Source organism: Macrobrachium nipponense, chromosome 1 (genome assembly GCF_015104395.2).
Source record: "Macrobrachium nipponense isolate FS-2020 chromosome 1, ASM1510439v2, whole genome shotgun sequence".
Classification (NCBI taxonomy): domain Eukaryota; kingdom Metazoa; phylum Arthropoda; class Malacostraca; order Decapoda; family Palaemonidae; genus Macrobrachium; species Macrobrachium nipponense.
Window position 1 is genome coordinate 191809878 of NC_087200.1, and position 16186 is coordinate 191826063.

A 16186-nucleotide genomic window follows, 5' to 3' on the forward strand; every position below is an offset into this window, starting at 1 on the left:
AACCAGCGAAAATAGTATCTGGTGGTTAGCCTACTGAGGTGGGTCGTGGCAAGAGGTGAAAAAGCCGCACGTGGGAGGAAAATCTATTTATACTCATAATTATAAATATGGCGAAAATTATGAATAAAAACTTCAAGGGAAATACATAACGAGTTGATTGTAGCACAACAGAAATCAAAAGATCTTTGGTCAAAAATGAGACGAAAGCATAAACAAACTTCAGGGGAAAGACCTCCAACTAATGAAATTGACTTGTGGTCTTACTGATACCAGGAAGGTTTCTTTCATAACAATAGCAAATGAATCGGGCCTAAAGAACTAAAAAAATGCTGAATTGATTTAACGAATAAAAAATACAGAACATTCAGTATATTGAGAGAGAAAAATAGACAGGTTCGTTTGAGTGCAGGGCAGGATGAAGAATTATCGAGAGTATATAGTAGTATATCGTAATGAACATAATTCTTTACGCGGATGTTGGATGATCCCATCGATGCTACAATAAAATTCCGCGTTTTCTAACAAAACAGCAGATTCACAAATACAAAATTTCACATCACTAGTCCCTGGATGCGTTCTCTCTCTCTCTCTCTCTCTCTCTCAAACACTGCGAATGAATTATAAAACCTTCTCCTTAGATATAAGTGAGCACATGATGTCTTCTCGGATGGACTAAGAAGTCCTTGATATATCCTAATCCTTGTAACTCCTTGTATGTATCTCTCTCTCTCTCTCTCTCTCTCTCTCTCTCTCTCTCTCTCTCTCTCTCTCTCTCTCTCTCTCTCTCTAAAACACTGCGAATGAATTGTAAAACCTGCTCCTTAGATATAAGTGAGCACATGATGTCTTCTCGGATGGACTAAGAAGTCCTTGATATATCCAATCAATCCATTGTAACTCTCTCTCTCTCTCTCTCTCTCTCCCCCGGCGCGAGCAGGAAAATTAAAACAGCCAATCACAAAGAAAACAGTCAATCGTGAAATTAACGCACCGAATGCCAGTCCTAAACCAGGCTCCATCGGCCATAAATTCCGTCCCCCTTTCTCAGCAGCATCCCAAAAGGAATCGGCGGAGCGGCGGCGGCGGCGGCGCCCGGCCCCCGGCTCCTTAAATTCGTCAGTCCCACTTTCCTCCTGCAGCAATACATGAAACCCCACCCCCAACCCCCAACCCCCACCTCACCCAGCTACCCCCTATTCCAATCCCGGCAGCAAAGTTGGACATTTTACGACAAAAACTTCATTTCCTCCTCTGAGAGTTTTCGGCTCAGCAACTGCAAGCGCGTGCACTGAAGGTTACACTTTATTATTATATATATATATATATAATATATATATATATATATATATATATATATATATATATATATATATATATACTATATTATAAAGTCCATATACTCTCTACGTAACCGATACTAAAAGTATTGTTGCTATTAGTACAGTCTACGTTAAAACAGAAGCATGACGAGAGAGAGAGAGGAGAGAGAAGAGGGGAGAGACAGAGAGCGAGAGATGACGAGAGAGAGAGAGAGAGAGCGGAGAGAGAGAGAGAGAGAGAGAGAGCTGTCTCGCATACCATACGTAAGTCACATCCAAGAACAGAAAAGGAAATATTTCTACACACACATTAGCATACATAATATGGTGATGGCAGTCTATGGTGGGTCACAGCCATAGTAGGGAAGAGTATCACACCCCCCCGCCACCCCCCACCGAAAGACATGCAGAGAATCAGGTCAACGTATCTTGCAACTGCTTCCACTGAGACTATGACAAACAAACACACACAGACACACTATGCATACATTCATCAATAAATATAAGCAACAAAATTAATATATTCAGTTGTATAAATGTTTTTGGACTTTGTATGGCTGAGTTTCCGTTTCTCTTATGGTTACCATAAGAGAAACGGAAACCCAGCCAAGTCTGATTTAGTTTGTGAGCGTGTGATCTCCGATTATCCTGGATTATCTCTTTGATATTTACCTTTTTGACAATTGATCATCTGGTATTCTTGATCTTTCTGTTTACCTTGTAACTTTCTTTTCAACTGAATCTCATTTGTGCCTCGACAATTTCTTAATAAACGACGACAAAAGCTCTCGGCTACGAATTTCTGCCTAGTATTTTCCTGTGGTATACGTTTATATAAAATTATATTATATATATACCATATACATATATATTATATAATATATATATAGATATATATATATAATATATATAATTATTATATATATATATATATATATATATATATTAATCTATTCTGTGATATTATCTTTTTTATCAAATACCTGATCTCTTTTTGTCTATTTCCATGACCTTCTGTTACTTCTTTCTAATTAACGCCATATTCTCTGGACGTTTGAATTTGAAGTCAGTGGCCCCTGTGGGCTTGTTTCATATGATTACGCCTCATTTTCTCAATAACAATAACAATAATAATAATAATAATAATAATTTTATATACATATATATATATATATATATATATATATATATATATATATATACAGAGAGAGAGAGAGAGAGAGAGAGAGATGAGAGAGAGAGAGAGGGGAGAGAGAGAATCAGCGCAACAAATCTATATAAGTGTTTCATTATATACCGTCCCGACCGTTATATACCATATCTAATCTGCCTTCTAAGCTCACGCTGCCTCTAAAAGTCAGGCACCTGTCATAATCTCCTTTGACAGATACTCGCAGGTTTTTGAAGCGTTCGTGCTGTCATACTCCCTATCTTTGCTAAAAAAAAAAAGTTAATGCAGAAGAACTCATGACATATCTGTTTTAAGTTTTTTTTTCGCAGAAAAGCTGATAACTCATCCAACTAAACGCTTTTGCAGTAAAGCTCACATAAAATCTAATGACACTTCCGGGGGAAAAAAACCATATCCGCATCTCAGCAAACGTTGTTCGGATAAGCTCAGTCTTCATCTAAATTAAACGTGTATGGAGGAAAGTTCACTTATCTAACTAAACGTTCCGTGTCCACACCTGATCTAAATAAACGTTTTGCTGAAAAGGTCGCGTATCATTCATATTAAAGGTTTAGGCAGAAAATCTCACATATGTCATATAAGTGAGCACAGAAAAAACTCACTTGTTACCCATTCGAAAGTTTGTGTAGAAACTCACATAAGTATCTAATCCAATTAAAGGTTCGGGCCGAAAAGCTCACAAAGACAACTAACCTAATTAAAAGTCCGTGCACAAAAGCTCAAATGTCACCTAACTAAACGTTTGAGCTTAGAAGCTCACTTTCCATCTGCTCAAAACGTTTGTGCAGCGAAGGTTACATACCATCTGTTCCGGCTATACGCCTTCGTCGCATAATCCTCTCAAATGCCTCGGCCGGTTCCCAGCCACTTCCTACTACTCTCCCTGAAACCCCTGAAGTGCGAGTCTAGACAAGGAAAGCATCGCTAACTCCGCTTTTTAGAGAAACATTAACCTAAGAGAGACACATTAGGCCCCGTTCGAGTTAACCCACAAAAGGAATGGGGGGAAAAAAGAAAAAAAAATCCACGTGTCTTGGGGTTGATGATGATGATGATGTTAGAGGTGGAGAGAAGTTGGGATATATCAGAATGAATAGAACAGAATATTGAGTTTTGACAAAAGGCAAAGCACTGGGAAACTATGAGGTCATTCAGCGCTGGACAGGAAATTTTCAGAGTACAAAGGTTTGACAAGTGTAACAGGAGGGAAAGCCTCAGAGTTTCACTATGAAATAACTGTCAGGTGAGGGGGAAAGTAAGATGGTTGAACGAGAATATGAACCGAGGTACAGTAAAAAGGAATGGTTAGGGGTTGTAGCTGAGGGCCGAAGGGACGCTGCAAAGTACCTTAAAATGCCTACAGAGCACCACATGAAGGGCACTGACGGCCCCAACCCCTACGGAGCTATACCAGCTTGACAAAAAAGATAGCAAAATTAATTATTTTAGAAAATGAATAATATTCATAAATACTTATCTTATCAGTAAACTACCATGGAAAAAGTCTCGATGTCTGGCACATGTAAACACTTGTCATCAAACTTGTCGCATACATATCACAGACTATAAAAAAAAAAAAAAAAAAAAAAAAAGAACCAAAGGGGAGAATGAATCTTTGGCCAATAATGGATAATCGTAAGTGACGCTAGTTAGGTCAACCAGAAAGTGGTTCAGTCGTATTCAACCTGCTGGCGATATGTACTATGTGACAAGTTGCTGTTAATGACATGAGCATCGATGACTATGTTACTGGAGACATGATACAACAACATTATGTAAGGAATTCTAACACTTTATTCATTAAAGTGTCCCAAGAACTAAAAACATGTGAACACTTAAGAGACAAATTCAGAAAGAAATGAAGGGCATATGCAACACAAAATAACATAGTCAGGAGAAATGTAACTATATTGGATCAATCAAAAGGGCAGGCGTAAGAAAGACAGATGATAAGAAGGCCTATAAAAATAAACAAGGACAATGATATAGAGTGGATGATAAAGATAAAATAAATTACCCATTATAAATGGACCTCTTTTCGAATCGAATGCTCATTCTTTGTCACGAACCACAATTCACATTGTATATATATATATATATATATATATATATATATATATATATATATATATATATATGTGTGTGTGTGTGTGTGTGTATGTACCTCAAATGAAGAACTCCTAAACATCGCAGTATTCCTGGCATTCGATCAAAAAAATATAAATATTAAAAGCGAGAATTTCCAGTGCCTGGAAGAAGCAAATAATCCATGCACTGGATCGAATAATCAATGGGATTCCCTGGGGCTTACAGGAAAGGATCTTTTCCTGGACAGTGGCATAACAAAGGTTGGACTTCCGGCAACAGCATAATAGACATTAAGAAACATCGCTGGAAAGTGACATGTTCTCGCTCTCTCTCTCTCTCTCTCTTTACGAATACTCTTCACAAAAGTTACATAGCCTATAGTTGGAACATTTCTTGGCAAAGAAAATATAACCTTCTATGTATATATCTCTGTCTTGAAATAGCCTTGGGGGAGGGGGGGGGATTTATCTACTGATTGAGTATTGGTTACTGAAACTGGCGCCTCAAAATGAGAGAGAGAGAGAGAGAGAGAGAGAGAGAGAGAGAGAGAGAGAACTGGAAAACTTGACTCTGTATCGTGAATCACTAATGAGAGAGAGAGAGAAAGAGATTGAAATGTGGAAAACGTATTATTAACTCGCTGTATCGTGATTCAATAATGAGAGAGAGAGAGAGAGAGAGAGAGTGGAAAACTTTACTCTGTATCGTGAATCACTAATGAGAGAGAAAGAAAGAGAGACTGAAATGTGGAAAACGTATTATTAACTCGCTGTATAGTGATTCAATAAAGAGAGAGAGAGAGAGAGAGAGAGAAGAGAGAGGCTGGCTGGAAAATCCCTGGAAAACCTATCAACTCGCAGTATAGTGATTCAATAATGAGAGAGAGAGAGAGAGAGAGAGAGAGAGAGAGAGAGAGAGAGAGAGAGAGAGAGAGAGAGGTCTAAACTGTGGCACCACCTCACAAGCAACCAACCACCTTCACCTCATTTCCCGCCCAACTTAATCGTCGCTTTCCGGTTGCGAAGACGCTGGGACGACCCCACCTTTTCTGTTATAGCTACGCCCTCCAATCGTCTAAAAGACAAGCAGTTTGTAGTAATAGCACTAAAAAGGGTTATCATCCTTAGCAGCAGAAATAGTAGCAACGGCTACCATGTTGAAACATATCAGCAGTAAAAGGGAAATAGAACAGAATCCCGAAAGCTCTCTGTAGAGATTTATCTTTTAACTATATATGTACCACATATAACTGTGGATTTGTTTCTCCAATTCAATACTTATGCTACTATGAGTAATTTTTAATAATGGTGACCATATAGGCTACATACAAGTTCTGCCATGAATAATATTAAGTATATAACGCTGGTATGGTAACACCTCAACCAACATGCTTTGGAGTCTTGCTTTCTGATAAACAACAAAAGTCCGTTAATTAATAAAGACCATGTCTTATGGCCTGCACTTGAGTATCTTCTAGATAAAGACCCATAATATTACAGCTGAAAGAACAGAAGTCTTCTAGGCTGAGGCGTTACTTTAGTTAAATTGAATAATATCTAAACTACTTGAAATCCTACCACTGAAAATAAACAGGCATGACCAAGACAAGAATGGTAGCTGCAATCCTTTTGAAAAAGCACGACCCTCTATATATATATATCTATATATATATATATATAATATATATATATATATATATATATATATATATATATATATATATATATATATATTGAATATTGAGATATGAGATAATCTTGAATGTTAAACTGTTAACTAAAAAAAAATTTATATAAGATTTTCAACTAAACTCAACCAACATCATGAACAAACGAAACCCAAATGCCTTTCACTACACTTTCGTACTCAATGACAAAAGGCATTAAAAGGCTAGTCCTTTAGGACACAGAAATCTTGGAAAATCTGAATTATAGACACGTGTTCTTGACCTTCCAAAACTAACCTAGTTGTGTGAGGCGTTTCATGCAATCAAGTATAGCAAATGATGTTATTAGGATCAAAGGAGTAGGAGAAATGAGATTCATTTATTTTAAGTGTTATTAGGATGAAAGACGCAGGAGAAATGAGCTTCATTTATTTTAAGTGGACAAATCTGAAAGCAACGAGAACCTCCTACAGCGTAATGCAATCATCAAAAGGCCAAAGCACCAGGCACTTAATTTGGGTTTGATGATATATAATTAGCAATACGTACAGAGCAATGTTATTTTATTAGCGTTAAGCTGATTGAACACGTGTCAGTTAGTTGCTCAGTTTTCATCTATAATAGACGAATGGCCTCCGAAAAGATTGACGGAGAGAACAATTTCCTAACGGGACGAAGCTCCTGGAGGAAAAAAAAATAAAAAAACACACACAATCGAAAATCTTCATGACCTTCACTAGTTCTGTGACTGAAGGCGATGAAAGAAAGTCTACCCAGATGCGTCTCAACCTTCACTGATCAACCAGTGTAGCAGACATAACCGATCTTAAATATAGTTTCTGGGTATCTTATAATCAATGTTACCTTGACCTAGCACCTGATATTCAATTATTATTGTTATATTCAGAAGATGAATCACATCAATATGGAACACGCCCAAAGGGGCCACTGAACTGAAACTCAACCTTCCAAAAGAATACGGTGCTCATTAGGAAGAAAGAGGCGGCAGAGGGAAATACAGAAAGAAGAGATCTCATTTACGAAAAAGAAAATACAAACTGAATTAATAAATCAATAAAAACGTATTAAATTGCAAGGGGAATAACATTCATTAGCCAAACCACCACCAACATCGCTGCTTTCAGTAACTGCAGCAAACAATACTATTATTCCTCCGAGACAATGCCCAAAAGCCCAGAGAGAAAGGCCTTAGGGCCTGGCACAGGTAATCCCTCACACCCGGAAGGGTAGAACCGATCTGGAGGTCAATCTCTCATAACGACAGCAGAAAAGTTCCGCACGGCACCGAGGTCACAGCCGTCAAATAAATGATCGACCTGAAACAGCACAATGAGACAAGTGTCTCTTGAAAAAAGGGGCGGTTCCATTGTTTGAGGACTTTTCCCCAAGTCGACGCGACGTGGGTAGCAGAATCTCTGTTGGGCATCTGAGGGCGTAAACCCCTCGAAGGGATGTGAAGAAAGAATGAGGGAAAAAAAGAATACAAAATACAGATATAAAATTCAACCCTTAAGGGTCACCAAGCACATTAAACAAGCTAACAGTAAACACAAACATCAAGGAAAAACCTATGTTTACACGGCAGACGTAATTTAAACATACAATAAACAGTTTATCTCAGAAGGAACAATATATATATATATATATATATATATATATATATATATAATATATATATATATATATATATATGCGCGAGAACTCCATTCAAATAACAACACTAATATTCACAAAAAACTATATTTCACCATAACGAGGAAAACGATCATGGATAGTCCACCCTGTCATATAGTGACAGCTATATGTATTTTACATATATGCGAGAACTTTCATTGAAACAACACTTACTAATAACAATAGCTCAAGATAATAACTGGTATATACAAGAATAACAATATAACAAATGCCAACACAAACAAGAAAACATACAGTGGCAAGTCTACATCCACTTTGTAATCTAACAACATCTGCATTTCTGACAGATAACCAAAACAGCTTGTGCAACAAACAGCTGCTCAACACACACACATACACACACAGAGAGAGAGAGAGAGAGGAGAGAGAGAGAGAGAGAGAGAGAGAGAGAGAGAGAGACTTTCATACGAAATTTGAAAAGTGAAAATCTTATCAAGCAGACGGCCATGAATTCCTCTAAAACTTAACCATGACCTTAATGTAACTTCGACTCGATTTGCGCCAGGCACAAAAAAAAAAAAAAAAAAATGCTTAATGTCTTTACCGGCCGGCAGAGGAAGAAATCTGACTGCTCAACGCGACTGAAGTTAATGATCTATTAAACAATTTTCTCTCTCTCTCTCTACGTGTATATATGTATATGTATGTATATATATATATATATATATAAAATTTTATATATAACATATATACATATGCATTATATATACACATACGTATAAATAGATTGCATATAGGTACACAATATACATGTACCTAGATACATTTCAATTCCAAACCGTTCCAAAAGGTAAGTGCAGCTGGCAAGCAATGGATGACAAGGAGAGAGAGAGAGAGAGAGAGAGAGAGAGAGAGAGAGAGAGAGAGAGAGAGAGAGAGAGAGAGGAGTACGTAAAACGAACGAGTAAAAAGTACGAACAAAAGGCAAAAAGAAGGAAATAAATAAAAAATAAAAATAAGAAAATAACAAGAAGAAGGGAAGATAAAGAAAGTGAAACCCGAAAGGAGAGGATCTGCCGCATTACGCTAACTTACTCAGAGGTACACCCGGAAGTGCTTTGAAAGAAAACACAGCAACAATAACAATTTGCAATCATTTCGAACCATTTTTTAAAGGCTACTTTAAATCCCCAATGTTCAGGGGAAAAATGATAGTAGTACCTAAGCTGCTATGTTTTATGGTTAGAAATAAAACAAACTCTAACACAATCTGAGAAATCTAAAAATAAATAAATAAATAAATAAATAGGTCAATCTGTCCCTCCGATACGTCACTTTTGCTAGTGCACTTCTCATTTTTTTTAAAGCTAAGTTCGATAATACTTATCCTAAAGAAAAACACTAAGTTCTATGTATATATACATACTGTGTATTATGTATCAAGTTTTTCCCTCGAGTTGAAACATACACATCCCACTCAGGGTGTAATAATTCATCCTGTTTAGGCGTGCAACCACCTAAATGGTTCCATGACATAAAGGGGCCAAGGGATGGTGAATGTGAGTTGCTGCTGAAGACCACCTGTTCATTCACTTCACTTGTCAAGAACTGACACATTAATAATAATAAAATAATAATAATAATAATAATGCTACGAAACCCAAGTAAATTTGACCTTAAGTATGTATTGGAAACGACGCGAGATATCTGTGACGAAAGTGCAAATTTTAAGACCTTTCTGCTGATGAATTTGAAATCTAACGTAAACAAAATTCCGGGGCAAACGGAGCGAGGCCACTGGTTTTGCTACAAGCAACAGCCAGCGTTTCTGGTATAAAAATCAAACGGAGTAAACAAGAGGCCGTTTTTTTTATACGAATAAAACTGAAGACAAGCAAGAGAAAACACGCTTACTGGCTTGAAAATAGGCTACGATTTTCATTTTGAAGTAAACAACAAAACAACGCATATTAACCTTATTTGTCAGAAGTTGCTAGAGTGAGCACACTACACATGGCTATATCATGTCGACAATCAGAAGCAATTATTGCCATAAAGACAATAATTGGATTCATCGACAACATTCAACACTATTATTGCCAATGTGTCCTGATTAAGTACTGAACCGAATATAGAATTTAGGCCAAAGGCCTAGCATTGGGACCTATGAGGTCATTCAGCGCTGACAAGGAAACTGACATTAAAGGTTCGAAAGGTGTAACAGGAGGGAAACCTCGCAGTTGCCCTATGAATCAATTGATAGGAGAAGGTGGAAAGTAAGATGGAAAAAAGAGAATATGAACGGAGGTACAGTAAAAGGGATGATGGGGGTCGCACCTAGGGGCCTAAGGCAGGCTCCGCAGAACCTTAAATAATGCCTACAGTGCACCACGTCAGGTGCACCGACGACACCACCCCTCTACGGGGTTTGATTAAGTAGACGGCCATTATATTGCATTACCAGATTGATTCATGTGTAGAGATGCCTAGGCCCAAGTTCAATAGACCAACGGCGGTTGTGTGACTTATCGTTCAAAAAAAAAAAAAAAAAAAAGGGGGGGGGGGCTGGTCTAGCCCCCAAAACCTGACCCTACCTACCTGTCCCAGAACAATTCTGGGCAATTACCCAACTGCGCAAAGAACTTGCACACCCCCCACCCCCCAAAACGTTCGAAAACAAACTTGAGGGAGCATTTTTAAGAGGGTGCAAAACAGTTAGTACCTACCACAGCAGATGGAGTATCCCAACAATTCAATGCATGCGGCAAAATGGGGTAAACACAATTTCCCTCCCAATTTGCCGGAGCTAGAGAGAACGCTGACCTAAATGTTAACACAAATGCAAGAGACAAAAGAAGTAGGTAATCGGGATTTGAAAATGGTTAACGAGTGCACACATGACGTCGAAAATGGGGGTAATGGAAGGGAGAGGAGGTGGGACGATAGCCTAAGGGAAGTAATCTCGCTCGATGTTATGATTTCATGAACCGAGGCATCATTATTGGCCTATGTGGACTTTCCAGACAGGCCTGTCACCGTCTTTACTCTGGAAACTCAACCTAAGGGGTAGTGGAACTTAAACACATTATAAAACAAATACACGGATACACAATGCTATTTATAAAGCAGGAATAAGTTCATCAACTTGAAGGACAACAAGGATACTGTAACATAACCCAAGCGATAATAGCAGGATATCCTAGAGCAAGCGTATCATATTCCTGAAAAAAAAAAAATTACTTGGGCACCCATTTCTTATGTTTTTAAATTAAAATAAAATTCACGGTCTAATTTACAAAAACGCTCGCTGTCTACTTTGGAACAACCAACATATTCTTGAGAAGCAGAAAAGTAGCAGGCGACAATATATTTGAGACCGGAACAAAACCCATTAAGATCTACATGTGAGACTAAGCTCTTTGTTATTCAAAATTGATTCATTCTACTTCCTTTTCCGCTTAATACGGATGTCGCTCCAATTTCCCTCACTTTCCCCATTTTGGGGCTAGGCCTAAACCAACTCCCTTGACCTAAACGAGGAAGTTAACCTAATTGAAGGAAGTCATATTTCCTGTTTAAGTTCGTGGCGGTACAGAGTATGAACGTACTTAGGCATACCAATTAAGAGATATAAAGCAAATTGATTTTGCTATTTTTTAAAGGGAAGAGCATTTAATAACAGACTAATAATCAATACTGTAAGTTTTATACAGGTTTAACACAAGATTACACCTCCAAACTCAACGTGACTGTGTTACCGGTGGAGAAATAACTCGGCGCGACCTTCACAAACGAACACCTGTCATCCACACCTGCACGACAATCAATGCAGCGAGCTACGTACAAGACAGCAGCAAAACGGTGAACCGTGTATCAAGACTGCTATTACCAAATGCTAGTCCCATAACTATGCCATCTACGAACCTTCCGTACCAGTGAGAGAGAGAGAGAGAGAGAGAGAGAGAGAGAGAGAGAGAGAGAGAGAGAGAGGTAGCATTTATTTGAGAGGTACAGTACTATAACAAGGTATACGGCACACACAATGGTCGCGTCTAAGGCTAACCAAGTGTGAACTTATAAAATCATGACTCCCGATTGGGGAGAGAGAGAGAGAGAGAGAGAGAGAGAGAGAGAGAGAGAGAGAGAGAGAGAATAACAGTTCTTGAGAATTTCAGTACCGTGACAAACGTGGCAAAGACTAATCACGTATGGACTTACAAAATCCCGACTCCTCATGTTCAAACGAGAGAGAGAGAGAGAGAGAGAGAGAGAGAGAGAGAGAGACGCAACTGGCCACTCCAATCCATCTCCCTAGACCTTGTAGCCAAACACAATGGTTCTATCATTTCCTTCCAACAAACAAACAAGCATTCACCGACCAATGTATAGAGAAAGAGAGATACTACCTCGTTATCGCACGTCACCGGCTTTGCAAACTCTGAATCTTAGGCCAAATTAACAGACACAAATCGTATAGCTTCCCAACGAACCTATACACTATTTTGATGTTTCTCCGGCGACGCATGAGCTACAACACCAACCAGCTTTGCATCATTTACAAATGCCAATTCTTGGGCCAAACTCATTAACCTAGTCAGTGTAGCACAAATTAATTCATTTAACCTACTAAAATATAATATCAATATCTACCACCCACTATGAATGACGGACAAAGATAAAACGAGATCGAACTCAAGAACTAAAATGTAGTTCCTTCCAACGCGCCAATTTTTAGACATATTCAATGTTTGTACTCTTTAGACCTATTCAGAGGTTACTATTAAAACCTATTCAATGTCTACTCTTTAGACCTATTCAGCGTCTGTACTCTTCAGACCTGGTCAGTGTTATGCTCTTTGAGCTTATTCAGCGTCGGTAGTCTTTAAACCTATTCAATGTTTGTACTCTTTAGACCTATTCAGTGCCGGCACCCTTTTGACCTATTCAAGGTCTGTACCCCTCAGGTATATTTAATGTCTGTATTCTCCGGACCTATTCCATGTCTGTACTCTTTAGACCTTTTGAATGTCTGTATTATTTAGACCTATTAAATTTGCATTCTTTAGACCTATTAAGTATCTGTGCTCTTACACCTATTCAATGTATGTACACTTTAAACTTTTTGAATTTTTGTATTATTTAGACATTGATTAAATCTGGACCTATTCAATGTCTGTACTTAAATCTGGACCTATTCAAGGTCTGTACTTTGTCCATCCCAACAGACGCAAGTACAGGATAGGGGAAAACCAGACCTTGGCGACAGCCATTATCGATGCATGATTGAACTTCACCCAAACAGTCGCAAAGGCGCCACGATCTCACTGCAATCGCCCTATATCGATCATGAATAACAAACAAATACCGCGTCTATGTCAGACATGATTACTTGCTCTGTAATGTTACCATTCGTTGATTTGAAAAACACTTAAGTTTTTTATTTTTTTAAGACTGATAGGTTTAAAACGAGATGGAATACCAATCATGTAGTTAAAAATATGAGATGTCAGACTACTTGACTACTGAATTTCCTCCAACTGACGCTAACGATACAGCCGACTGGCTCTGTTCTGCCCCACTTGTGGCTATGGCATAAATTCCATACGATGACAATGTCTATCCATACAAAAACAGTGGTAGGCCAAAATTCAAATGAATAAGGGACAATTTTCCATAAGAGAGACCTCCATCAGACCTGAAAAATCTAGCTTGTAAAACAAGGTGAAACCAATTTTGGAAAAATAAAACTTAAAATAGGCCAAATTCTTTTGTATTATTCATTACAGTCACCTATGGATATATATTACAATAATAAAGTCTACAGGCTACGGTAACATGAATGTAATTTATGATGGCATGACCGACGTGCTTATCCAGTTTATCAATAAAACTGTTTAATATGAAAAATATGATAAATCTTAGACAAAATCTATATAAGCTTGAACACTTTTGTCTTAAGGAAATATCTTAAAACCATTTCATATCAATTCCCTTTATTTCATCTTATTTTAATGGACTAAAATTATGCAACCTTCCAAATGAGAAAAGATTATATCTAAGGCATTATCATAGTAACGGTGGTTCATTAAGACTATATAACCCATTTCTATTTAGGTTAATAAGTCACAAGATAAAATTCCTATTTCTGAAATAACACCGTGACGTGGCTAGGCCTATCAATTCCCTGGTTATTCACGCATTTTCAAAACTGTATATTCTAAAATCCACTTGATCTATCTAAGCACAGCTGTTTCCCTTGCTAGTTTGAATCGACAACATACTGACATAGGCCTAACCAACTTTTACAACACGTGTTGTTTACACTTGGTACCAAAAACATTACAGTAAGTCGAGGTTTCCCTTCTTTCCTTTCACTACTGCGCTATTCCTTCTCTACTATCATCTCAGTGATAATGGTTATAGGGTACAGAACATCATTGCAAACTGAAAAATGTCTACGTGCCTTTGTTATCTATACATTTATGGGATAATCGGTAGCCTATGCAACTGGTAGGCTTAGTTTCGCTGGCTGACATGTGTAACATACAGTTACAGCCTTTTCAACTGTAAAAATTAATATGATTCGATAACATATTACCTATCTGGGTACATTTTGCAAACCAACATGGGCGCCCGCACATAGGGGCAAGAGGGGGCACTTATCCCCACCCCACCTAAATCCTGGAAAAATTTTATATATATATATATATATATATATATATATATATATATAATATATATATATATATATATATTATTACATTTATTACATCACTTTGTTTTCCTTCCATTTTACAATAAATTCTTTCAGTCTAAGTAAATTACAGGTATCATTATGTACTGTATAAAACTTGCATACAGGATATAACTGCGTTGTTCTTTCCTGAAATATTTTAATTCAGCTGAACAGCATATGGAACTATTGAAAAAGAAAAAAAAAGTCAATGTAACGTTGTACAGTATTTTATCTTTATCGCATCTTGCTCCTCTTAAATTATTGGAACCGCAGTTCCTACTATCTATCTATCTATCTATCTATATATAATATATATAAATATATATATATATATATATATATATATATATATATATAAAATCTGCCCGCTCTTGGAAAATATCCTGGGGGCGCCCATGCAAACCAATTTGAGTGACTGCGTAGCGGCTTCCACGATAATAAGTCAGGCGCCGTTAGGCTATACTTGCGTAATGTTTCATTCGACTATCTGACTATCATAGTCAAAGACAAAGTATTCGAACCCTAAATGGAGTAACATGAAATGTAAATTGTAAAATAACAGCAAGTCTACGAGATTCTGTAAACAAATGGACTGACTGGGTTAACCCATCCCACCAAAGAGAGAAAGTTCCAACATAAACAAACAACATATGATCGTTTCCTTTCGTCATTTCTGGGCCAAAAACGACTTATTAAAATATTCCATGGCAAAAAACTTGTAACTGAGAAGTCGATCTAGGCTAAGACCGCTTTCCCCCCCAGAAAATCTCGCAACGGAAACAAACAGATGCATGAGGGAAAATAAGAAAAAAAAAACGCCACCCGAGCAGATGATATTTCCGAAGATGCCATGTTTTGGCACTCCGGTCGAATACGAGAGGCAAAGACGTCGGGTAAACATTCACCATTTTCAAAGAACGTCTGGATAGTGCAATATTAAGAAATGGAAATAGCGTTGGGCGTCAATACTCACCGGCGAGAGAGAAAAAAGTGAGAGTAACAGGACGAAATAAATACAGGACCGCTCCAATCGTCTGGCAAGAGGAGGTGGCGGGTCGGAATCCATGATGATGAACTAGCAGATTTCACACTATTTTTTTCGATTTTATAAACAATATGGGATACCACGCTTACTACACAAGTTCCCACTATCACTTTCGATCACAATTATTTCTCATTCAGACGATAGAGTGTATGATTTCTTAAAAAGAAGCACAAATGTAAGAGACGCTACAGTATACGTCCACACTCGAAGGAGGTGCGCACGGTTATGGCTGCGCGCGCGACATTTGACGTCATTTATACGTCATGTTCTCGGGAGGTGCTGGTTAGCTATTATTTACTCGCGGATAAGTCGTAGATTTTGTTAAACATCGTCTAAATTCTTTTTCGCGTCGCTTTAACCGAATACATATTTATTTCGGAAATTATTTTACGTTTAATATATATAAAATAATAGTATTTAATACTTAAATAAATTCGAAAATACTATAAACTTGCGTAAGTGGTATCAATGTCGAGGATTGAGT

General features: G+C 37.6%; 1 protein-coding gene across 2 annotated transcripts in view; it reads right to left on the reverse strand.

The window, feature by feature from the left end:
• The window catches only part of LOC135219950 (NPC intracellular cholesterol transporter 1-like), a 153339-nt gene extending 137410 nt beyond the window's left edge, over positions 1-15929 (reverse strand). For both annotated transcript variants that reach the window (XM_064257196.1, XM_064257195.1), the window contains exon 1: positions 15631-15929. In XM_064257196.1, coding sequence (XP_064113266.1) covers positions 15631-15723 — 93 coding nt within the window. In that variant the 5' untranslated portion in view covers positions 15724-15929. The remainder of the gene's footprint in view (positions 1-15630) is intronic.
• Positions 15930-16186: the final 257 nt, after the last annotated feature.